This window comes from Leptodactylus fuscus, chromosome 11, assembly GCF_031893055.1.
Source record: "Leptodactylus fuscus isolate aLepFus1 chromosome 11, aLepFus1.hap2, whole genome shotgun sequence".
NCBI lineage: Eukaryota > Metazoa > Chordata > Amphibia > Anura > Leptodactylidae > Leptodactylus > Leptodactylus fuscus.
Genome location: NC_134275.1, coordinates 18,576,192 through 18,600,647, shown reverse-complemented (window position 1 = coordinate 18,600,647; position 24,456 = coordinate 18,576,192). Strand labels below are relative to the sequence as shown.

Sequence of the window (24,456 nt, the reverse complement as noted above, 5' to 3'; positions counted from 1 at the left end):
ATTGTTCAGGACACCCCCTGCTGGTGTACAACAGTATTGTTTTTCAAGCTGCTGGATGCCGCCTGCAAACCTCATTAGCATTAAAATAAAAACAAAATAAAAAAACAATACTGGGAAACACACACATTACCTATCCCCGCCTCCGAAATCCCCCACTCTACTAACTGAACTAAACATTATGCCTGCATACACTCACACTATTAGGCAATGCATTGCATTATTCAGCGCACCCCCCTGCTCTCCTTCACACCCACTAAACGCCCATGTATTTGCTGAAAATACATATCTACAAATACATGTGTAAAGGTCCATTCACATGGCGTAACGCGGCGCTCATTTCGTGCTTATTTTTATGCCGAGCGCCGCGTTACAGAATTTGCGCTGTGCTATTTCCGGTGCGCATTTACGGTCGCGTGTACGCGGCGTTAACGCCGCGTAAACCCGATCGTAAAATTTCACCCGCGACTCGATTTACACACTTCTACAATCACCGCAGACGAAGTCGCGGGTAGCAGCTAGTATATATATATTATATTATCAATCACACAAAAACGGCTGATCGGATTTCACTAAAATTTGGCACAAAGATAGATAGGAACCCCGATTAAAATATAGCTTACTTTTTAGCCCGGTTAATTACGTCACTACATGATCGTTAAGCACAAATTTACACACACACTACGTTTGAGGACCTTTGATGACGTCATCACAGGCCCTTCAGCCATCCCATAGGATCACGCTATGTGGTGGGCGGAGCTAAACAGGAGGGAGCCAGACAGTCTGAAAGCTGAAGAAAATGGACTTTCATACAAGATCAGGAGACTACAGAACATACAGGCTGTGTGTGGCCAAGAGGACTATATCGGGTGTATAGTTTCAGTGACTAGGACGGGGAATCGGATGGGGGAGGGGGGAGAACTGTTGTACATTTCAGCAACATCCGTTCAGCTGTGTCTAACACAGAAGCTGCTCAGACACTCGCACACAAATTAGCAGATGTAGCAGAGCTGAGGCGCGCTAGCAGTTTGTGTGCGTAACATGGGGGCATGTGGTCTTCGGACCGTGCTAGGTGGAGGGAAGGGCGAACTGTCTCAAATTTCATCATTAGTCATTCAGCCGTGTCTAACACAGACACTGCTAGGACACTCAGACAAGACAATCCCTGTGATCGAAATTGCCCGATGTAGCCAAGCTGAGGCAGCGCGGTACCACAGCTTGCTCTGCTCTCCATACGGATGTGCATACAACTGGGGCTGCTGCGCATATGCACAGATGTAGCAGAGCCGACATGTGGACACAGGCGGATCACCGCCAACCACATTTGCCTAATTAATAGCGTCTCATCGACAACAACAACCCGCAGATGAAGTCGCGGGCAGAAGCTAGTTTTCTATAAACCTTAAAGGGGTTCTCCAGACTATATATTATTTTTTAGCCCTCTTAATGCTTTTCAACTCATTTAGGACTGGCACTAGCAGCTAGCAAACCTGGACAGGTGCCAGAGTCCATAGCTGTGTGGGTGCCCGTTCAGTTTCTACAATGATGCATGTTGGCATTAAGGACCATTATATCGGGGCATTGTACGGTACTGGCAACATGTAGCTCAGCGGTTATATGTTCAACCCATATTTGCACGGGTTTCTTTCAGGTTCTCTGATTTCCTCCTGCACTCCAAAGACAAACTGACAGGGAATTTAGATTGTGGGACAGTGATTGACAATGTCTTTAATGCGCTGAGGAATATATTGGCATTATACAAGTAAGCACAAGAAATAAGGGGCCAGTGTACTGTATCATGGCAGTATATGGCATAAGGGATACTGTACTGTATGTGGACATAAGGAGGACATTATACAGTGGGAGTATAAGGGGATGTTATAATGTATGGCATAATACTGTAGGAGTAAAGAGGCCATTAAGGGGGTGTAAGGGACCCATAATGCATGTCAATTATAGCTGCAAATGTCACCCATGGTTTTCAATCTTTGCAACGCAGACTTACAGCATTCAAGCAGGTTTGCTACAACAAATATTACCCAATTTCACGTGAATTTTGCTGTGGCACCATTTAGAGGAAAAGGCTGCTGTAACATCATGCAAAATTTAGCGAACTTCCAATGTTCATTTAACCTTATTAGTCTCTTTCGATTAATTTCAGGGTTTCTGCCTCTGCACTGGACAATGTCACACTAAGGGCTCGTTCACATCTGCGTCGCCCTCTCCGTACTTGAGGTTTCCGTTTCCTGCCTAAAACAGAGGCAGGAGACGGAAACCTGCAGGAGTCTCTCTCACCCATTCATTTGAATGGGTGAGAGAGATGTCCGGCCGTGAGCAGCGGTGAGCGTTTTGCGCTCTCCGCCGCGAAACCGGGTTTTATAATCCAGACACAGAGTCGGACATGCAGTACTCTGTGTCCGGATAAAAAAGTCCGGTTTCGCGGCGGAGAGCCTAAAACGCTCACCGCCGATCATGGCCGGACCCGGTCTATGGTTTCCGTCTTCTGGCATGCAGAAGACGGAAACCATAGAACGGAGACTGTGAACGCAGGTGTGAACCTAGCGTCAGATAAACGCTGGGTGAATCAACCTGGGCAGCGGATTTAAGGTTTGATTGGAGGGATGTAAGTCATCTGAGAGGCCACAGACAAGGATGTTACATTAATCTGAATGGGAGATGACAAGGACATGGATGGGAATTTTTGTAGGCTCCAGGGTGAGGAAAAGACAAAGTACTGTCCAAAATGGAACTGATATGTAGCAGTCTGAATATATTTCTTACTTCGGTCTGGAAGAAGACTTGCACCTACCTGGAGATGTTCTGATTGATAGGTTTTTGTTGAAATCTTCCTTAAGGCTGTCCACTGCGTTCTTCATATCTTGTTCCACATCTTTCAGGTTGATAATGTCTTCCACTAAAGCAGCATTTATATTGACTCTGGCTTGTCCTTTCACTTTTCCTAAGGATAACACAATAAAATGCTGAAACTTGAGTTGAGTCCAAGACCAGAATGTTGGATGTTAATGGGGCATGCATCACTAAACATATGCAACAATGTCTATGTACATATTTTACTTACTTCTCTTATTTATATAGTACCATCATATTCTGCAGCACTTTATAGACATTGTCAGTCACTATCTGACATAGGGCTCACAAGCTAAATTCTCTAAAAGTATGTCTTTGGAGTATGGGAAGAAACCGAAGTAACTGGAGGAAACCCACACAAACAAAGGGAGAACATACAAACTCCTTGTAGACGTTGTCCTTGGTTACATTCAAACTCAGGGCTCCAGCGCTGCAAGGCCGCAGGGATAACCACTGAGATCACAGGATAACTGACTAACTCTATTTAGCAATGATTTAGGGCTCGTTCACATCTGCGCCCCGGGTCTTCGTTATGCAGGTTTCCGTTTCCCGCGGGAAACGGAAACCTGCAGTCAGTTTTCAAACCCATTCATTTAAATGGGTTTGAAAAGTGTCCGGCCGTGAACGGTGGTGAGCGTTTTGTGCTCTCACAGCGAAACCGTTTTTGTTTTTTTTTAACCGGACACAAAGTTGCACATGCAGGACTTTGTGTCCAGTTAAAAAAAAAAACAGTTTTGCCACAGGGAGCACAAAACGCTCACCGGCGCTCACGGCCGGACACAGTCTGACAGGTTTACTTCTGTCTGCAGAAGACAGAAACCTGAGAATGGAGACCAAGGCGCAGGTGTGGACCCGTCAGTGATAATCCAGATAAAGTAGGAGTAAAGCCCAGGATGGGAACATAACAGTTGCAGCTGTTCCCTTCCCTGGCCTCCTCCATGGGCTCTGAAATTCAGGGGCAACCCCTTTAAATGAAACAACAGGTATGCTACAAAGTAAGAATTGATTTCTCCCTAGAAAAAATCTGCTTCTTTCTCCATCTATCAGCCCCCTCCTCTCCATAGACTTCTATGGGCAGCATGCAACCTGATCTTTTATAATATCTGAATCTATCAATAAATTTAGCGTGAGTAATCAGTGCAGGAGGCAGTGGGGAAAGAGTGGAGTCTGATGAGTGGGAAAAGAAGCATTTTTGCTTTGTAAGCTAGAATTTCTAACGCTAGATTCACACTAATGTTTGAGTCTCAATATGAAACTTCGTCTCTCATTCCACTTAAAACTCCAGTTTCAAATAGCACACACCCATAGGAAAGAATGGACGTAGGGGGTTAAGCGGCCGGCCGCCAGCAAAGTCTGCGTGCCGGCCGCTTCCATTCACTCCTATGGGTGCATGCTATTCGAAACGGCCGTTTCGAATAGTACTCGCTCATCTCTAATGGTTATGTTCATAGGCTAAACCCCTTTAATGGCTGCATGTGTAGTGCAGACCTCTTACATCTGTCCTTACACATTGGGGTATACAGCTACTGCAGAGAATTACCTTATTCTGACCTTTGTATCCTTATTCTATTCATGACTTCCTACAAGTGGTTATAGTGTATTTGAAGTGGCTGGTCATGTTCTCCACCTTCTTTTTGGCTAGCTTATATAGTCAGCACCCTATACCCTTACATACCTGGATAGTGTTTGTAAAGATAATTTATGTCCTTCTTTTCTGTAGATATTTGTACACACATGTAATAGTCTACTTATCACATGCCACGTACCTTTGCTGCTTTTTGTAGCAAGGGGTCTGCTAACAAGAGTCAGGTGATGACCCTGCTGTGGGACAACCAGCGCTGCTTTCCATACTGATGGTATGGCAGCACTCCTCAGCTGACGCAGGACGGGGTGCAGCCTTCCTACACACGTCAATGCCATGGCTGAATCAAAGCTTCAGCTACAAAAAGTAAAAGTGTTGGTTCAGGTCAGTTTAATTCATACATAGAAAATTTTTCCATAGATGAAGGACTACGCATTATGAAATAATTTTATCCATTTGGGGGGAATTTCACTGTGAATTGCCATACTGTATTTTAATAGTATATAAATTATGGTCACAGACAAAACAGACTGTGGCAAAGATGTTTTCTGGCACCAAATTGATTTTTCATAGTGATGACCTATCCACAGAATAGAACAGTGGTACAACACACTCAAATTGTGGTGCAAGAAGCAAATGGCTCCTCCGACCCTAGTAACAGTCAAGTAGAGATTCTGTTGCACACACGTAGTTTGCGCTCAAAGCAAAAAATTAATTTATTTGTGGACGTGGATTACAACAATTTATGTGCCATGGAGGGAAAAAAATTCTGTGCGTTTACCTATGAATGGAGAAGTAGATCATTAAGGACATTTCGGTCACCAGACCTTCCTCATGCATGATCCATATGGTGATATGTGGTAAGTCTTGAACTCAAGCTACGTGTGTGCAGAAGAATCCACAGAATAGGTCATCAGTACATGATCTTTCGTGGTCTGACACCTGGACCCTGCACAGATCAGTTGTTCCAGCAGCATGTGGGTGCCATATATGCTACAGTGGACAGGCAGTGCATGCAGGATGGTCCCTTTCGAGTAATATAAATGGTGACACTTCCCAGAAACCACAGCTATAGACTGGACAAAGCTGCAGGGCCCCTTGAATAGGAAAGCCTGCACGCGCTCCCTGGCCACTGCTATAACTTCTGGCATCCAGAGACTGACAGAATAACTGATCTGTGCCGGCTCCAGGTGTCAGAGCCCCCACAGATAGCTGCCATCTTGGGTTACCTTCACCTGTGACATCTCCATACTATTAGCCCCCACCATTGCAGTTACATTTATGATCCACACAAATCTATCAGTTTTCTAGTATAGGCACCATTGTCATTGTTACCAAGATTCAATAAAGTTTGTATTGTTCATACAGTATTCCACCCCGTATATACAGAAATCCCATAGACTGAAAGATTGCCAGTCACATGGAGACAGCAGAGGTCAGCCATGTCACCTTACACGAGTCACTACATGGTAAGTGTAGAAAGAAAGCACAAGAAGAGAAATCCTCCCACCTGCCCCTCTGGACTTCACCTCTCACTGCCTATGGGACTTGACATGCAGCCTTGACGTCATCACGATGCGACGGGAGTGAATAGTGTCGCCGCCCGCTGACGTCAGAGGTGCTCGGCTGGTAGGATGATCGGGAGTCTGGACGACAGCGGACGTTTCCGGGTAAATATCGGGCAGATACACGGATGACACCGAGCGCTGTGTACGGAAGGCCGACTCGTGTGTAGCGGGAGATGGAGAAGCCGCACGGCGGCCTCCATGTGGTCTATGACATACCGACCTCCGGTACCGCACCGGTCTGACTATGACACGCTGACCTGGTGTGTACAGTGACATGTACAAACCGCTCTTAGTAAGGTTCATGAGAAGCTTCAGGCTGTAGGTGTCCTGGTCACATCAGGGAAGTACACGACTAACAATTCCCTGGTGCTGTCAGTGGGATACAATAATAACTTGTAGTTCTACACCAGTGACCAGCAGGGGGCGCCAGCACATCACAACATCCTATGACTGGCCATCAATAGCAGGGGGTCAGTGACCCCTGACATTATTATTGGGGCAACAACATTTCTAAGGGAATTGCTAGTTGTGCAAGTCCTTGTAATACTCAGCAGGTCCTAGTCACATGTAGTCTGTGTTCAGACATGGGGGGAGGGGCGTTATCCAGTCTCTAATATTGATGGTATATATAGGATAGATCTTCAGTATTAGATCTGTGACGGTTCCACAGTCAAGACCCCACAGATTTACTGTTTGGGGACAGTGCGGCTTTGGTAATGTGTACATGCAGGAGCCGCACTGCTCACAGCGCTGTACTAATTGTAGCTATGGGGTTTGGTACTGCAGAGCGGCCCCATTCAAGTCTACGGGGCAACACTGTCCCCAAACATATTATTATTATTATTTATTTATGTAACACCATTAATCCCATGGTGCTGTACATTATTATATCAATTCCATGGTGCTTTATATTATATTAATCCCATGGTGCTGTACATTATTATATTACTTCCATTGTGCTGTACATTATTATATTCCATGGTTCTGTACATTATTATATTAATTCCATGGTGCTCTGTACATTATTATATTAATTCCATGGTGCTATGTACATTATTATATTAATAAGTGGGATACAGCCCTCTACCCCACAGTGACCGACTGGCACAGCGGGGTAGAGGACCCTGCCCGCAAGGGCTTACAATCTATGGGGGGAAAGGGATAGAGACAGAAGGAGAGGGGAGAGACTGTACAGATGGTGGTGTGGTGATAGTGTTATTGGAGGTTGTAGGCCTTCCTGAATAGATGAGTCTTCAGGGCCTTCTTGAAGCCTGTGATTGTGGGGGTCAGTCTTATGTGTCTTGGTAAGGAGTTCCAGAGTTTGGGGGATGCACGAGAGAAATCTTGGAGACTGTTGTGTGAAGAGAAGAGCGGAGTAGGAGGTCTTGGGAGGATCTGAGGTTACGTGTAGGCAGGTAGCAGGAGATGAGGTCGGAGATATATGGAGGGGACAAGTTGTGGGTGGCATTGTTTGTCAATGTTAGTATTTTGAACTCTATTTGCTGGGCAGTGGGTAACCAGTGAAGGGGACCCTCACAGATCTAATATTGATGACGTATCATAAGTATAGGCCATCAGCATTAGAAACCGAATAATCCCTTAAAAGGGGATTTCCCATTACGGACACTTGTCCCCTATCCACAGGGCAAGGGGATAAGTGTCCGATCGCTGGGGGCCCTATCGCCAGTCATCAGGAGGACGGGGGACTGAAAGCCCTTCTAAGGCCTCCTCGTGAGTGGACCAATGCGTCATACACTTCTATGGTGCTGCCAGGACTGTAATCTGTCCGCAGTCCCATAGAAGTCAGTGGAGTAGGTCATGTGAGTGCACATGTGCTCCATTCACAAGGAGGCCATAGAGGGACTTTCCATCCCCCACCCTTTGGATTACTAATGGAGGCCTGGAGATTGGGCCCCCATTGATGGGACACTTATCCCCTGTCCTATGGATAGGAAATAAATGTCCTAAACAAGGCAACCCTTTTAAGCTATATTCACACATACTTTTCTCTGCCGTGAAAAACAGATCAGTCAGTGTATTTTTAGTGGCCGCTGTCACCCATTCGGCGTCCATTTTTACAGATCATTAACAAAACAGAGTCTCTGCTCGTCCTTCATGGCAGGTTCTGCTTGAGAGGTCCATCGGATAGAATGGGAGGCAGATTTTTTTTAAGCAAATTTTTGTAGCAGATTTTCAGAATTGCCATCAAAATCGCCTTCCAAATCTTCTTCAGATTCCTGAAGCAGAAATTGTGGATTTTTACCTTTACAAATGCGTGTTACTTTAATGCAGAGTTTAAAGGGATTCTACCATTAAAACCTCTTTTTTTGTGCATAAGACATCGGAATAGCCTTTAGAAAGGCTATTCGTCTCTTACCTTTAGATGTGATCTCTGCCGCGCCGTTCCTTAAAAATACTGTTTTTTACCGGTATGCAAATTAGTTCTCTGGCAGCGATGGGGGCGGGCCCCAGCACTGAAAATGCGATGGGGGCGTCCCCACTCCTGCTCGAGAACACAGTCTTGCGACGCCTCTATCTTTGGCTGGATCCTCCCCTTCTCTGTAGTCTTCCTCTTGCCTCACCTCCGACGCCTGCGCAGTTGGCTCTGCCAGACACCAGCAGAGCCGTGTGCGCATGCCGGCCGGCAGCCATTTTTGGGAGGTCGCTCCTGCATTGAACTACAAGAGCAAGAGCGGCCTCCCAAAAATGGCTGCCGGCATTCGCACTCGGCTATTCTGGTGTCTCACTGGCAGAGCCAACTGCGCAGGCGTCGGGGGAAGACAACAGAGAAGGGGAGGATCCAGCCGAAGATAGAGGCGTCGCAGGATCGTGTTCTCGAGCAACAGTGGGGACGCCCCCCATCGCATTTTCAGTGCTGGGGCCCGCCCCCATCGCTGCCAGAGAACTAATTTGCATACCAGTAAAAAACGGTATTTCTAAGGAGCGGCTCGGCGGAGATCACATCTAAAGGTAAGAGACAAATAGCCTTTCTAAAGACTATTCCAACGTCTTATCCACAAAAAAAAAGGGTTTTAATGGTAGAATCCCTTTAATGCTTTATTTCCACCTTGTGGGGACAATACTCTACAGCAACACTCACCCAACAGCAAAATGAAAGCTGTAATATATTAGTATAGGTGGTTTTGACGCAATATATAGCACATGCTGCGGGTTAGTAACATAGACTGAGAGCAAGATAATTTTATTTTTTTATTCTTTAACTTTTTTTTCCAGTCCCATAAGGAGTCTTGAACTTGGACTCTCAGATCCTCAGTGCACTGTACAGCTCTACATGGTATTGCATTACATTGCATATAGGTTCCAAACCAATTTTATTTTTACAGAAAGTCCCTTTAGACTCAATGCACACTATTTTCTATGGCCCTGTACATGACTATTTATTACCATAAGCCCAGAGCAAACCTTAGTACAGAGCCTATACCTGCTCGTTTTGCCCCTCGGGCTCATTTTAGGAAATTAGTTGGTCCGTGGAGGGACTGGCACATGGATGATGTGCCGTCCATGGATGTTTTGCAGCATACGTTCCTGGACTGGGCCGTACCAGCAGTAAATGCAGCCCAAATAAGTGCGCTAGTATATACTATAAATATATAATATATTAACTGTATACACTCTGTATGTGGTGCGTGTATACACTGTGTGTATTGTTTAAATACGTAATGTATATACAGTATACTGTAAATGTGTATATATATTGTACTTATGTACTGTGTGTGTATACTCCAAATATACAGTATATTTAATGTGTATATACTGTACTTAAATGTAATGTATATACTGTGTGCAATTTATATTCAATATAGGTATATATACTGAATGTATATGTAATGTATGTGTGGGCAGTGCCAGGACTGAATACATCCTACTAGCCAGGGAGCTGACGCTCTTAGAGACGGACTATTGTCCCTTACTTATTGTCTTTGGGTTGCTTCTATTGATGTCTATTTAAGAGAATCTATATTGGCTCCTTAAGTTGTAGTGTTTTCCATTCTCCTGGTCCGGGGCATGATGTGGATCCTTTGTATCCTTGCAGAGCTCTCCATAGCGCCATTGTCCTGATGACACCTCCGGCATATACTGAGCTGCACTTTGTGAGGCTTCGCAGGGATTCTCCGTAATAGTTGGAGATAAATGCGATACTTGGCTGTGATTCTCCTTCACTGTCTCTCAGGAATCCCAGCTAATCTTAGGCAGACACTGATTCATACCAGACCATAAAAAGGATATATCGCACCAGATCTGATGTCATTGTGGCTGGTGCCCTGTGACACCATGGAAGGGTTCATGATAGTTGCAAACTGAATAAAGACACATGTCTCCAGCCCCTTCCCATAGCCTCAATCTGACCGCACACAGCCCTATAGGTCTCCTCAATCTAATGTAAGAGGCAGTAGGATTACAACTTGTTGTAAAGAAAAGGATTAGCGCAGTGCCATGCTGCATGAACCACAAGGAGATCACGGGTCAGGGTATTTCAGTACGTAATAATGGTAATCCTGCCAGGCAAGTGTCAGATAATGGCCACTCTGTCCGCTCCTCCTGCCTCACCATCTGTTAGCGGAGATCTATGGAGAGACTAGAAGATGCATACAGCAATCTGAAATAACTTGCGCACATGTATTATCCTGCCAGCCAAGGATGCATCAGAGTGGGCACTGGGGGCAAGGAGAGGCACTTTTGTTGCTAAAGGATGGGAAGCATGCTGTAAAACTGGGGGGGCTGCTGTGACTATTAAACAAAGGGGTTCTGTTAAGTACGCTGGTGTGACTACTATTAAAGGAGGACCCTACTGTAATTGCTAGAGAAAAGGGAGCACAACTGTGACTGCTATAGAAAAGGGGGAGCACAGCTGTGACTGCTATAGAAAAGGGGGAGCACAGCTGTGACTGCTATAGAAAAGGGGGAGCACAACTGTGACTGCTATAGAAAAGGGGGAGCACAGCTGTGACTACTATAGAAAAGGGGGAGCACAACTGTGACTGCTATAGAAAAGGGGAGCACAGCTGTGACTGCAAGAGAAAAGGGGGAGCACAACTGTGACTGCTAGACAAAATGGGGAGCACAGCTGTGACTGCTAGAGAAAAGGGGGAGCACAACTGTGACTGCTAGAGAAAAGGGGGAGCACAACTGTGACTGCTATAGAAAAGGGGGAGCACAGCTGTGACTGCTAGAGAAAAGGGGGAGAACAGCTGTGACTGCTAGAGAAAAGGGAGCACAACTGTGACTGCTATAGAAAAGGGAGAGCACAACTGTGACTACTAGAGAAAAGGGAGCACAACTGTGACTGCTAGAGAAAAGGGAGCACAACTGTGACTGCTATAGAAAAGGGAGAGCACAACTGTGACTGCTATAGAAAAGGGAGAGCACAACTGTGACTGCTATAGAAAAGGGGGAGCACAACTGTGACTGCTAGAGAAAAGGGAGCACAACTGTGACTGCTAGAGAAAAGGGAGCACAACTGTGACTGCTAGAGAAAAGGGAGCACAACTGTGACTGCTAGAGAAAAGGGAGCACAACTGTGACTGCTAGAGAAAAGGGAGAGCACAACTGTGACTGCTATAGAAAAGGGGGAGCACAACTGTGACTGCTATAGAAAAGGGGGAGCACAACTGTGACTGCTAGAGAAAAGGGGGAGCACAACTGTGACTGCTAGAGAAAAGGGAGCACAACTGTGACCGCTATAGAAAAGGGAGCACAACTGTGACTGCTAGAGAAAAGGGGGAGCACAGCTGTGACTGCTAGAGAAAAGGGGGAGCACAGCTGTGACTGCTAGAGAAAAGGGGGAGCACAGCTGTGACTGCTAGAGAAAAGGGGGAGCACAACTGTGACTGCTAGAGAAAAGGGGGAGCACAACTGTGACTGCTAGAGAAAAGGGGGAGCACAACTGTGACTGCTATGGAAAAGGGGGAGCACAACTGTGACTGCTAGAGAAAAGGGGAGCACAACTGTGACTGCTAGAGAAAAGGGGAGCACAACTGTGACTGCTAGAGAAAAGGGGAGCACAACTGACTGCTAGAGAAAAGGGGGGCACAACTGTGACTGCTAGAGAAAAGGGGAGCACAACTGTGACTGCTAGAGAAAAGGGGGGCACAACTGTGACTGCTAGAGAAAAGGAGGAGCACAACTGTGACTGCTAGAGAAAAGGGAGCACAACTGTGACTGCTAGAGAAAAGGGGGAGCACAACTGTGACTGCTATAGAAAAGGGGGAGCACAGCTGTGACTGCTATAGAAAAGGGGGAGCACAACTGTGACTGCTAGAGAAAAGGGAGCACAACTGTGACTGCTAGAGAAAAGGGGGAGCACAACTGTGACTGCTATAGAAAAGGGAGCACAACTGTGACTGCTAGAGAAAAGGGGGAGCACAACTGTGACTGCTATAGAAAAGGGGGAGCACAACTGTGACTGCTAGAGAAAAGGGGGAGCACAACTGTGACTGCTATAGAAAAGGGAGCACAACTGTGACTGCTAGAGAAAAGGGGGAGCACAACTGTGACTGCTATAGAAAAGGGAGAGCACAACTGTGACTGCTAGAGAAAAGGGGGAGCATAACTGTGACTGCTATAGAAAAGGGGAGCACAGCTGTGACTGCTAGAGAAAAGGGAGCACGACTGTGACTGCTAGAGAAAAGGGGGAGCACAACTGTGACTGCTAGAGAAAAGGGAGCACAACTGTGACTGCTAGAGAAAAGGGGGAGCACAATTGTGACTGCTAGAGAAAAGAGGGAGCACAACTGTGACTGCTAGAGAAAAGGGGGAGCACAACTGTGACTGCTAGAGAAAAGGGGGAGCACAACTGTGACTGCTAGAGAAAAGGGGGAGCACAGCTGTGACTGCTATAGAAAAGAGGGAGCACAACTGTGACTGCTAGAGAAAAGGGAGCACAGCTGTGACTGCTAGAGAAAAGGGGGAGCACAACTGTGACTGCTATAGAAAAGAGGGAGCACAACTGTGACTGCTAGAGAAAAGGGAGCACAGCTGTGACTGCTAGAGAAAAGGGGGAGCATAACTGTGACTGCTATAGAAAAGGGGAGCACAACTGTGACTGCTAGAGAAAAGGGGAGCACAACTGTGACTGCTAGAGAAAAGGGGGGCACAACTGTGACTGCTAGAGAAAAGGGGGAGCACAACTGTGACTGCTAGAGAAATGTTCTGTGAACGCAGTTTTGTGCTCTGCACTTCCTATACTGACACATTGTAGCAAGCGATCAAGTGAAAAGAGTCGGCCTAGTCTGGTTACGAATGGATACTCCGTTGTGTATTACGATAAGGTCCGTGTGGGGTTGTGTTGTCTGGACTTCCACCTGGTAGGCACGCTGGTGGTGAGCTATTACCGCAGACCCAAGCTGCTGGGAGAGCCGCACACGAGTGACCTACAGTTAGGGCCAGAAATATTTGGACAGTGACACAAGTTTTGTTATTATAGCTGTTTACTAAAACATGTTCAGAAATACAATTATATATATAATATGGGCTGAAAGTGCACACTCCCAGCTGCAATATGAGAGTTTCCACATCCAAATGGGAGAAAGGGTTTAGGAATCATAGCTCTGTAATGCATAGCCTCCTCTTTTTCAAGGGACCAAAAGTAATTGGACAATGGACTCTAAGGGCTGCAATTAACTCTGAAGGCGTCTCCCTCGTAAACCTGTAATCAATGAAGTAGTTAAAAGGTCTGGGGTTGATTCCAGGTGTGTGGTTTTGCATTTGGAAGCTGTTGCTGTGACCAGACAACATGCGGTCAAAGGAACTCTCAATTGAGGTGAAGCAGAACATCCTGAGGCTGAAAAAAAAGAAAAAATCCATCAGAGAGTTAGCAGACATGCTTGGAGTAGCAAAATCAACAGTCGGGTACATTCTAAGAAAAAAGGAATTGACTGGTGAGCTTGGGAACTCAAAAAGGCCTGGGCGTCCACGGATGACAACAGTGGTGGATGATCGCCGCATACTTTCTTTGGTCAAGAAGAACCCGTTCACAACATCAACTGAAGTCCAGAACACTCTCAGTGAAGTAGGTGTATCTGTCTCTTAGGGGGCGTTCACACTACCGTCGGTGTCCGACATGTAGTGTCCGCTCCTAGTGTCCGCTCAAAATCTGTCACGGACACTAGGAGCGGACACTAGATGTGTCCGCTCCACCTGTCATTCACTTTAATGGGCATCGGGTGCGTTCTTTTGCACTCCGTGCCCGTCCTTCCCTGTCCGCAAGAGAAGATGTCCGACTTCTCAAGCGGACAGAAAAACCCTGCATGCAGGGTTCCTCTGTCCGCTTGAGAAGTCGGACATCTTCTCTTGCGGACAGGAAAGGACGGGCACAGAGTGCAAAAGAACGCACCCGATGCCCATTAAAGTGAATGACAGGTGGAGCGGACACTTCTTGACCAAAGAAAGTAAGGACGGGCACGGAGTGCAAAAGAACGCACCCGATGCCCATTAAAGTGAATGACAGGTGGAGCGGACACATCTAGTGTCCGCTCCTAGTGTCCGTGACAGATTTTGAGCGGACACTAGGAGCGGACACTACATGTCGGACACCGACGGTAGTGTGAACGCTCCCTAAGTCAACAGTAAAGAGAAGACTCCATGAAAGTAAATACAAAGGGTTCACATCATCAATTCCAAAAATAGACAGGCCAGAGTTAAATTTGCTGAAAAACACCTCAAGAAGCCAGCTCAGTTCTGGAAAAGTATTCTATATACAGATGAGACAAAGATCAACCTGTACCAGAATGATGGGAAGAAAAAAAGTTTGGAGAAGAAAGGGAATGGCACATGATCCAAGGCACACCACATCCTCTGTAAAACATGGTGGAGGCAACGTGATGGCATGGGCATGCATGGCTTTCAATGGCACTGGGTCACTTGTGTTTATTGATGACATAACAGCAGACAAGAGTAGCCGGATGAATTCTGAAGTGTACCGGGATATACTTTCAGCCCAGATTCAGCCAAATGCTGCCAAGTTGATCGGACGGCGCTTCATAGTACAGATGGACAATGACCCCAAGCATACAGCCAAAGCTACCCAGGAGTTCATCAATGCAAAAAAGTGGAACATTCTGCAATGGCCAAGTCAATCACCAGATCTTAACCCAATTGAGCATGCATTTCACTTGCTCAAATCCAGACTTAAGGTGGAAAGACCCACAAACAAGCAAGACCTGAAGGCTGCGGCTGTAAAGGCCTGGCAAAGCATTAAGAAGGAGGAAACCCAGCGTTTGGTGATGTCCATGGGTTCCAGACTTAAGGCAGTGATTGCCTCCAAAGGATTCGCAACAAAATATTGAAAATAAAAATATTTTGTTTGGGTTATGTTTATTTGTCCAATTACTTTTGAGCTCCTAAAATGTGGAGTGTTTGTAAAGAAATGTCTACAATTCCTACATTTTCTATCAGATATTTTTGTTCAACCCTTCAAATTAAACGTTACAATCTGCACTTGAATTCTGTTGTAGAGGTTTCATTTCAAAACCAATGTGGTGGCATGCAGAGCCCAACTCGCGAAAATTGTGTCACTGTCCAAATATTTCTGGCCCTAACTGTATATGATCAGGCCTTATGGGAGGGGGTGATCCTACACAAGCATTGCCAAAATTTCTGTAATAAATCTGCTTCATGTGAATATTTATAGGGTTAATATCTGTTATCCGCTTCGCTCTTAGGGCTCTTGTTAGGACACATCGATGGAGGAAGAATTAAAATCCTTGCCGCTGGAGAACGCATCAATCCTGTCCGAGGGGTCACTTCAGGATGGACATCGCTTATGGATCGGGAATCTGGACCCTAAAATCACTGAGTGAGTGTTGTCAGATACATCAACCATCTTCTAGATCTGTAATCGCTTTCTTCCCTTATCGGATTCTTCGTGGTGATGTAGACTTTGTGTTTCCTTCATTCAGGTATCATCTGTTAAAATTGCTACAGAAATTTGGCAAAGTGAAGCAGTTTGATTTCCTGTTTCACAAATCTGGACCACTAGAAGGGCAACCTCGGGGCTACTGTTTTGTGAATTTCGAGACAAAACTGGTGAGTTTATTATAGGGCCGGACAATTCGTTGAAAAATAATGAAACCAGATGTCAGCCATGATAACCAATGTGATTTTTTTCCATGTCGGTTATTTCGGTTCAGTTATTACATTATTTGCTGTTCAGTTCACGTGTTCACGTCGTAACTGCTATTGCTATAGTCTGGGATCTTCAGACCCCGGAGTATAAAAAGTGGGAGTCCCAGAGATGTGATCAAACATAAAACACCGTGTTACTCACCTCTCCGGCTCGGCTCCTATCTCAGGGACCCAATACAACTGGATTAAGCATCCCCCCTCCCTTCCCAATATGTAAGCAATGTCTACATACTAGAAATATGGCATCCCTTATTAAAGGGAAGGGGGAAGTCCCATAGCCACTGTATAATGTACAGCACTATGCTTAATATTCATTTGAGAAGCCTCCGCAAACGCTGCGGACTCTTAAGTGACAATCGGTGGGGGATCCAGGTGCCGGACCCCCACCAGTCTGATATTGGTGACCTATCCACTGAATAAGTAATACCTGCTAAATCAGCATGGATCCAATCACCGGGTCCCCATTAGAAGTTCTGTGTTCCTGTTCCCCTAACTTGAAGATCACGACTTTAAGGAGTTGAATGGCGTGTTGGCTGAACGTATGCAATGCCTCTCCATATACATCTTCTATTCCCCATACATGCTTAAAGGGGTATTCCCATCTACATAATTATTTTTTAATTTGTAGATGATTAAAAGTTAAACATTTTTGCTAATATAAGTAATTAAAAATTCTGCAGAGTTTTAAAGATTTTCTCTAACTTTCTTAGTGGTGACAGTCTGTTGTCTTGATCGGTTGCCAGTGGATCCAACCACCAATGCAGAAACTTTCTAAGGTCAGAAAATCAGCCATGATTTCCTTATTGTGGCCGGGATATCTTCTGATACATGTAGTGTCCCTGTCTGATATCCCGGCTACAATAAGAAATTCATAGCTGGGTTCCTGACAAGTCCCAGACCAGAGAAAGTTTCTGCATTAGTGCTCGTATCCATGGCAACCGATCAAGATAACAGACTGTCACCACTAAGATAGTTAGAGAAAATCTTTAAAGCTTTGCAGAATTTTTAATTACTTATATTTGCAAAAATGTTTAACTTTTAATTATCTACAAATATAGATATGATTATGTACATGGGAATACCCCTTTAAGCACAGCTGTACATGACTGAGAGAAATGGGGAGCACAAGACCCCCTCCCCAATTCTGGTGGGGGGGGTCTCAGCACTGATCGCTTAGTCAGGGAATATGTGATAACTAGAGATGAGCGAACACTATTTGGAACAGCCGTTCCGAATACCACGCTCCCATAGAAATGAATGAAAGCGGCTGGTACGCAGACTTTGCCGGAGCCCGGTCGCTTAACCCCCCACGTGCTGGCCGCGTCCATTCATTCCTATGGAAGCGTGCGATTCGAAACCGCTGTTTAGAATAGTGTTTGCTCATCTCTAGTGATAACTTGTTATTCCTGGAATGCCCCACTAATTCAGTTTATGGGGCTGACCCGATGAGATTTATCAGCACTTAGACTGAAGTCCAGAAGCCATTGCACTATACGCTTGCAGGATGGGCTCCTATGTATTGGCACAAGTCACACCATACTAGAACACTTGCTTTCTACAGTACATGTATGTAACAAACTGAAAAGTCATTTTTCTTCTTAAACAGGAAGCCGAAAAGGCTATTCAGTGCCTCAATGGGAAGATGGCCCTGTCGAAGAAACTGGTTGTGAGATGGGCACATGCGCAAATTAAGGTAACATCCTTAAAGAGTTTTGGTCATGAGAAACATATCTCTTACCGTATCCACAGGCCCCATGTCCGTCAGTCCTGTCTGAATGGAGCCGTGATTGTGCTGGTGCTGTCTTCATTACTATAGGACTTGTGGACATAGACAAAATGGAGCTGCACCCACTCAAACACTGGTCCTTTCAGACAGCAGCGACTAGTGGGGACGCCCCACAGTCTACCACTGATCCCCTCCCCCCCCCATCTTGTGGATAAGAGATAAGTTGGTCGTATGGGTACAACTTGAAAAATATCTATAGTAAGATTAACGTATTAGCTTTTATGTAGGCTTTGTAAGGACATATATAGACGACGTACCCTGTAGAAATAATGACTAATAGGTCGCCATCTTGTTTTGGCAGCCATCTTTAGATTGTATAATAGTCTGACTATTACTACTAAGGCTTATCCTCTCATCGATACTATATTGGATAATGAAATGAAAGGGGATATCCAGTTTCTAGCATTGATGGAAGGTCTGCAAGGGTCTGACGCTATGGACCCTCACAGATTACTTTGTACCAAGTCGATGTCTACATAAAGGGAACTGCGCTGCTCGTTCGCCATACAAACTAGCGTTGAAGTCTCTGGTGCAACACTGCAGTTTGTGTAGTGAGCAAGCAGTGCGAACTACAGTATGTAAACATTACCAGGAACCACATCGACTCTGTATAGGTAATCTCAGGGGCCGTAGATAAGGATGAACCCCATTGTGTGAGCAAACACCGCAGCCCCTCATTGTGATGATAGGTGGGAGGCCCCAGGGTCAGACTCCCACCTATCATAATACTGTGAGCTTGTCCAATGGATAGGCTATTACTGTATATTTGTAGAAGACATCCCTTTAAGGTGACACTGTGAGACTGATCATCGTGAATTCATCTAACTGGGCTCATTGCAATGTATTTGTCTCCGTTTTTTCCAGAGATATGATAACTACAAGAGTGAGAAAGTCTTGCCCATCAGTTTGGAGCCGTCTTCAAGCACAGAACCAACTCAGTCCACTTTAAGGTGACTTTTCTTTGTGTTTTGTGTGTAGTATATCCATGCCTGATGGGAGTGGGTGAGTTGTCACACATCCACCACTCTGTCCATTCATCTCTGTGGGTGTCCAAAAGCTGCTGAACTTGCCATAACAATCTAATATTATTCAGCTTTCTGATAGACTTTGGCCATTGACTCCTCTGCATTTGTAAGATCTGTTAGTTTTAGTGAATGGGAACAATCTCATGTATATCCAGGTGTAAAACGAGGCACAACAGAAGATTTTCTAGTCCACTCAACTAAACAGCCCAAAATCCAGTCTGACACAGTTTCTTCACCCTGATACGTTTCATCAAGCTAAAAGGCCCGGAGAGACATTTGTGCTGTTCTTGTGTCCCAGAGAATTAACTGCGACTGTAACGAACTCTCACCCGCGAGACGTATGGATGGGTTTCCAGCTTCTAAAAATTTCCATTCAGTGATCTCAAACAGATCTTCTACATGATGAATAGGAGGGAAGATCTAGTCGTTTTTTTTTGTATCTATTATTTTAGTAACACCCCAAAAGTTACGGCTTTTGGAAAGCTAGGAGTGAGGTGGGAAGGGGTTAAAGTTCTTCCCCAACTAGTGCTTCTGCTGTGTCCAGATCTGGCTGTAACAGTCTCCGATCTAGGTTACGACCATCATAACGTCTAGGTTCAGATACTGATGACATCACACAGCCCGGCGAGTGTAAGGAGATTTTTTGGTCAGGATTTTGAGGCTGTATTTGCCTCAAAACCCTGACCCAAAAGATGGCTCCCATTGAAATCAATGGCTGCTGTTCAGGTCTTTTGTCCGGGAGCCGTTTCTTCCGGCTCCCAGAAAAAAGAAGCGAGATGTTCATTCTTCAGACATGCGATTCTACCTGAAGACACTCCCGACTAGGCCTATTCATTGGGCCTTATTCCGGAGTGGATTGTGTGGCTGGATGCCGGTGCAGTTCACTGGCTTTCAGTTGCGGCTACCTAGTTTTTGGATCGGAACCTGAGGCGGCCTACGCCTCAGGTTCCGGACCAAAAAAACCACGTCTGAACTTACCCTCAGTTACTGTCACACTTGTACATGGAAGTGCAGTGAAACAACCTCTGGTCTGGGTACAGCCATGGGGGCCTAAACCTCTCAGCACCAGGACCAGAGACTGTTAGTTACTGCCATCTGGATACGCTGTGGTGCAATTGTTGGGAGAATTAGGACCACTAGTACACAAGTGGACAAATAACTGTGCTTGGCGTGGTATATATTTCTTGATGGTGGTTATAAAGTCTGTATATTAATTCCTAATATCGGAACAGACAATACAGGAGGGTATAGAAACCTCTCCAGTTAGCAGGAGGTCCTTATACAAACAAGTGCCTCAGTCTCTGTGCTGATCCTGTCAGGCACATGGCTAATGCACTGATCAAACAACCTGTGTGTTTCTAAGTGGTCAGGAAATGGAAGGGCAAACGTAGTCTACTAGCCCGAGGCGGCCGACTGGGCCACGAAAGGTTAAACTGATTGATTGAGCGCTGATTGGAGCGCTGTTGCTTTAACAGGAAGCCGATGTCCTCTGGGGAGCGGCAGTGACCTGTGGGGCGGGAGCATAGAGGTCAGGGGTAAGACGTGAATATCATGTTGTCTGCTCACTCCAGAGCTCTGTAGCCTTGAAAAATCTGCCGCGTATGGCGACACTACGGGGAGGAAGAACAAACTGCACAATGTGAACGGCTTCCTTCTACGTTTTTGGTGTTAAAAACATTGTAGTAAATTGAGTGACAGCTTTGCCTTAAGCACGTTCAGGCGGAGACGGCTTTTTTTTTTTAAGGGGAGTGAATGGATAAAAAGAAAAACAACAAATAGTTTTATTTAGTTTTAGTTTTATTTTTCTTTTACTTCATTTGCTATACGGTATAAATGGCAGATTAACTGTATTGTGTAGGTCAGTAACAGATTTATATAGTATTATGTAGTACTTTTGCACAATAAAAACACCTACATAATGTAGGTGTCCCATTTGTATCAGGTTTTTTGTATCGTAATGCTTAAACTGATATTTTTTCTTCTGGTATCATTTTAGGTTACATATGAATTTTTAATCACTTTTTTTCTTTTTTTTTTTTTTTTTTTTTTTGATTGGAGATGGAGTGGAAGACAACAGTTCTGCTATTATTTATTGCTATTATTATTATTATTATTATTATCGTTATATATATTTTTTATTTTTTTTAAATAAAGTTACACTATGGAACTGACAGATGGACTCAAGATAGAAGGTGCTCAGTCCGCATCAGTCTCTTAATGTCCCTTGCTCTCATTCTATGACTGACATTAATAACAATAGTGTGATTTTTTTTTTTTTTTTTTTTCCTTAAAGGGATTCTACCATTAAAACTTTTTTTTTTTTTTTTTTGTGGATAAGACGTCAGCATAGCCTTAAGAAAGGCTATTTGTCTCTTACCTTTAGACGTGGTCTCCGCTATACCTTTCCTTAGAAATACCAGGTTTTTTTACCGGTATGCAAATGAGTTCTCCTGCAGCGATGGTGGCGGGCCCCAGCGCTCAAACAGCAATGGGGACGTCCCCACCGCTGCCAGAGAATTGTCTCCAGTGCCGCCTCCTTCTTCGTCCGCAGCGTCATCTTCAATGTCTTCTTCCGGCACAGGCTCATAACTTCTAGGCGCCGGGCCTTAAGCAGAGCAGACTGCGCAGGCGCACAGGCCACGGGAAAATGGCCGCTTGCACAGTATTGTTAGCGGCCATTTTCCTGTGCGCCTGCGCAGTCTGCTCTGCTCAAGGCCACTGAGCTATAATATAAAACTAACACTGGAGATGGTGCCAAATATATATGACAGACTAGCCTCTGCCTGCGACTTCGTCTGCGTGTTGTTGGCGTCGATGATCCGCCTGTATTCATCAAATTGCTGCCGTCGATGGTTTGCCTGCGCCATTGTTTTGGCAGCTCTTAATCTGTCCTGCTGCTGAAATTGTTCCTCATGTCGTGCCTGTGATTGTTCTGGCAGCTCGCTGGGATGCCATATAATGACCGTGTTGTTGGCATTGATAATCCGCTTGCTCTGGCGTTTCAGCAGCTGTCAAGCTGAACTTGTTCCTCGCACCGTGCATGTGATTATTCCGACATCTCAGAAGCTCTCTGGGACGCCATATAATGAGTGTGTTGTTGGCGTTGATGATCCCCCTCAGCTCCGCTTGAGGAGAACTCTGTGACTTCTGGGTACCTTCATAGCTCTCGTTGTTTTATAATTTTGTGACAGATTAGATTTTCTTTTTCCCAGAATGTTTAAAAGTAGCAAAACTGCCAATTTGGATTCAAGGTGTTTTCCCATTCAGTGTGTCAGCACTGCCTGTAGCAGATCAGATAATATGCAAATATGTGTACACAATCCACTGAGGGTTAGCTGAGTGTCGTCATGGTTTTTTCATTGAAAACTGTTTTTTTCTGACCTCCAAGTTTTACCTTATTTGCTTTACTTTTGCACAGTGTGAATGCTAAGATCAAAGCAATCGAAGCAAAACTGAAGATGATGGCTGAGAATCCCGACCACGACTTACCTGGGCAGCCATCTTATACTTATTTTAAGGCTTCTGAGAAGAAAAGGAGCACACCCTATTCCAGAACTTCATGGAAAACTAAGAGATGACGTCAATGTTCCTCCGGATTCCTAAGGAGCACCACAGACTCTGAGCACACCCTCACCATGTGTAGACCCTGTAATGATTTTAACTGTAAGAACACAGACCTCATGAAACCTTTTTCCTCGCAGACTTGAATTTTATGGACCGGAGAGCAGAATTTGGGTGGTTGGTTGGTAAAGTTGCGTTCTCATGTGTGATATATATATATATATATATATATATATATATATATATATATATATATATATAGATATATCTATCTATTCTATATATATATAATTCTATATAGTGTATTTGTTATGTGTGCTTTTGTGCTTTTACTTTATCCATAAGACATAAAGTACATGTTTTGTAATCTTCTCTTCACACTAAGTAGCTGAAACCTAAAGGACCTCATTATTGGTCATTGCAAATTGCCGAATATACCATCGGTCTGAAACGTCACAGCGATTTATAATGCTAGTATGAGCAGAGCCTTATGAGAAGGGACAACCTGGAGGATTCCTAGAAAGTCTGCAGATGGCCGGACACGGACGAAAGTTGACTGGTTTCATGCAGTGTTCACATTGCAATAAGTCCACAAGCCATAAACGTATGATCATGGGAGTAAGGAAGCGGACATGATGCACGAGTATTATTCACAACTGTTACTGGTACGTTAAATACATTTTAGCAACATTTTTTTATTATTCATGCAGCTACATGCCACTTGTGAAGACAACATTAAAGAGTCAGTTCTTTAAAGGGGTTAGCCAATTTCTAGGCCTAACCTAGGTTTCTATTAGGGCACAGAGGGGGCGTATTATGACGCGTAATTCATGTCATAATCCGCCCCCTCACAATGGTGGTCTATGGAGACCGCTAGCGTTGCAGCAACATGCCGCTAGCGGAAAAAAGAAGCGAGCTGCCCTTTCTTCAGGCGGATTGCGCGGCAGCAACCTCCGGAGTCGGCCCATTCATTTGAGCCGTGGCAGGCGGGTTTTGACCCGAGAGTGACGCGGCTCCTCGCGTCACTCTCAGTGCAAAAAGCCGCCGGCCCCAACCCCCCCACCACCACCACCACCACCACCTTCCCCCAGTAAGGTTTACCTGGTAGGAGTCATGTTGCTCACTTGCTGTACGTAAAGCCATCATACGGCGTGTGAGCAGCTTGGCACTGGCATGTAATCCTTACCAGGAGTCACGCTGATCTGCAGGGATCCTGGGTGTTGGACACCTGCAGATCTAGTATTGATGACCAGTCCTAAGGATAGGCCATCAATACTAGTGGATAACCCATTTAATCTGTTGAGGGGGATGATAGATATGCACCCTTGGCATCTCAAATGTCGGGGGGGGGGGGGGGGGGGAGCTCAAATGACAGCCTTATACTTGTATAAATGAGTCTACGTGGCCAGAAGGAATTGTATCAGTCTTCTAATATTTACAAAGAAGACGCAATCTTTTTCGGACCCACTAATATCTATAAAATGACCCTTTAAGGTGATGTCTCCTCGCTCATCTGCCCGCGGGATGTGATAGGGGGACATAGAGGCCAGGCTTATGTATGATCTACAACTCTATGATGCTGTATGGAGTGAGTACGTATATGTACGTGTATATGTATATACAGACACTGTTAGTCTTGGTAATGTGGGAAGGGTACAGTGCGGTGCTTGTCATACTTTGATCACCCTGTGTTTTTATATCCAATTTCTTGACAACTTGTGTTTTCCATTTACTCTACATTACTGTACATGTGAGCTGCCTTGTACTGCAGAGCATAGACCTCTTCCTGTTATAGATGATACTGTAAAAACCAATATAATTTATTATTTTTTACCAGATCCGCCACTTTCGTTGTGTGTATATTAGAGTACTACACTTGAATGCCGTAGATTGGACTGTTTGCACTATGTTAAATAAAGATCATGA

The 24,456-nt window shown here is 45.0% G+C and overlaps 2 protein-coding genes across 3 annotated transcripts in view; one reads left to right on the top strand and one right to left on the bottom strand.

The window, feature by feature from the left end:
• The window catches only part of MRRF (mitochondrial ribosome recycling factor), an 11,681-nt gene extending 5,518 nt beyond the window's left edge, over window positions 1-6,163 (bottom strand). Inside the window, exons 1-3 of one of the 2 annotated variants that reach the window (XM_075260521.1) lie at window positions 5,958-6,163; window positions 4,632-4,804; window positions 2,807-2,956 (exon numbers count right to left, since the gene is read on the bottom strand). In XM_075260521.1, coding sequence (XP_075116622.1) covers window positions 2,807-2,956; window positions 4,632-4,785 — 304 coding nt within the window. In that variant the 5' untranslated portion in view covers window positions 4,786-4,804; window positions 5,958-6,163. The remainder of the gene's footprint in view (window positions 1-2,806; window positions 2,957-4,631; window positions 4,805-5,957) is intronic. The other variant, XM_075260522.1, reaches the window with a different exon arrangement.
• Window positions 6,002-24,456, top strand: RBM18 (RNA binding motif protein 18). The gene is made up of 6 exons (XM_075260523.1): window positions 6,002-6,117; window positions 15,696-15,829; window positions 15,933-16,059; window positions 17,765-17,851; window positions 18,809-18,894; window positions 22,388-24,456. Exons 2-6 carry the CDS (start codon window positions 15,717-15,719, stop codon window positions 22,545-22,547), a joined length of 573 nt encoding a protein of 190 aa, XP_075116624.1. The 5' UTR covers window positions 6,002-6,117; window positions 15,696-15,716; the 3' UTR covers window positions 22,548-24,456.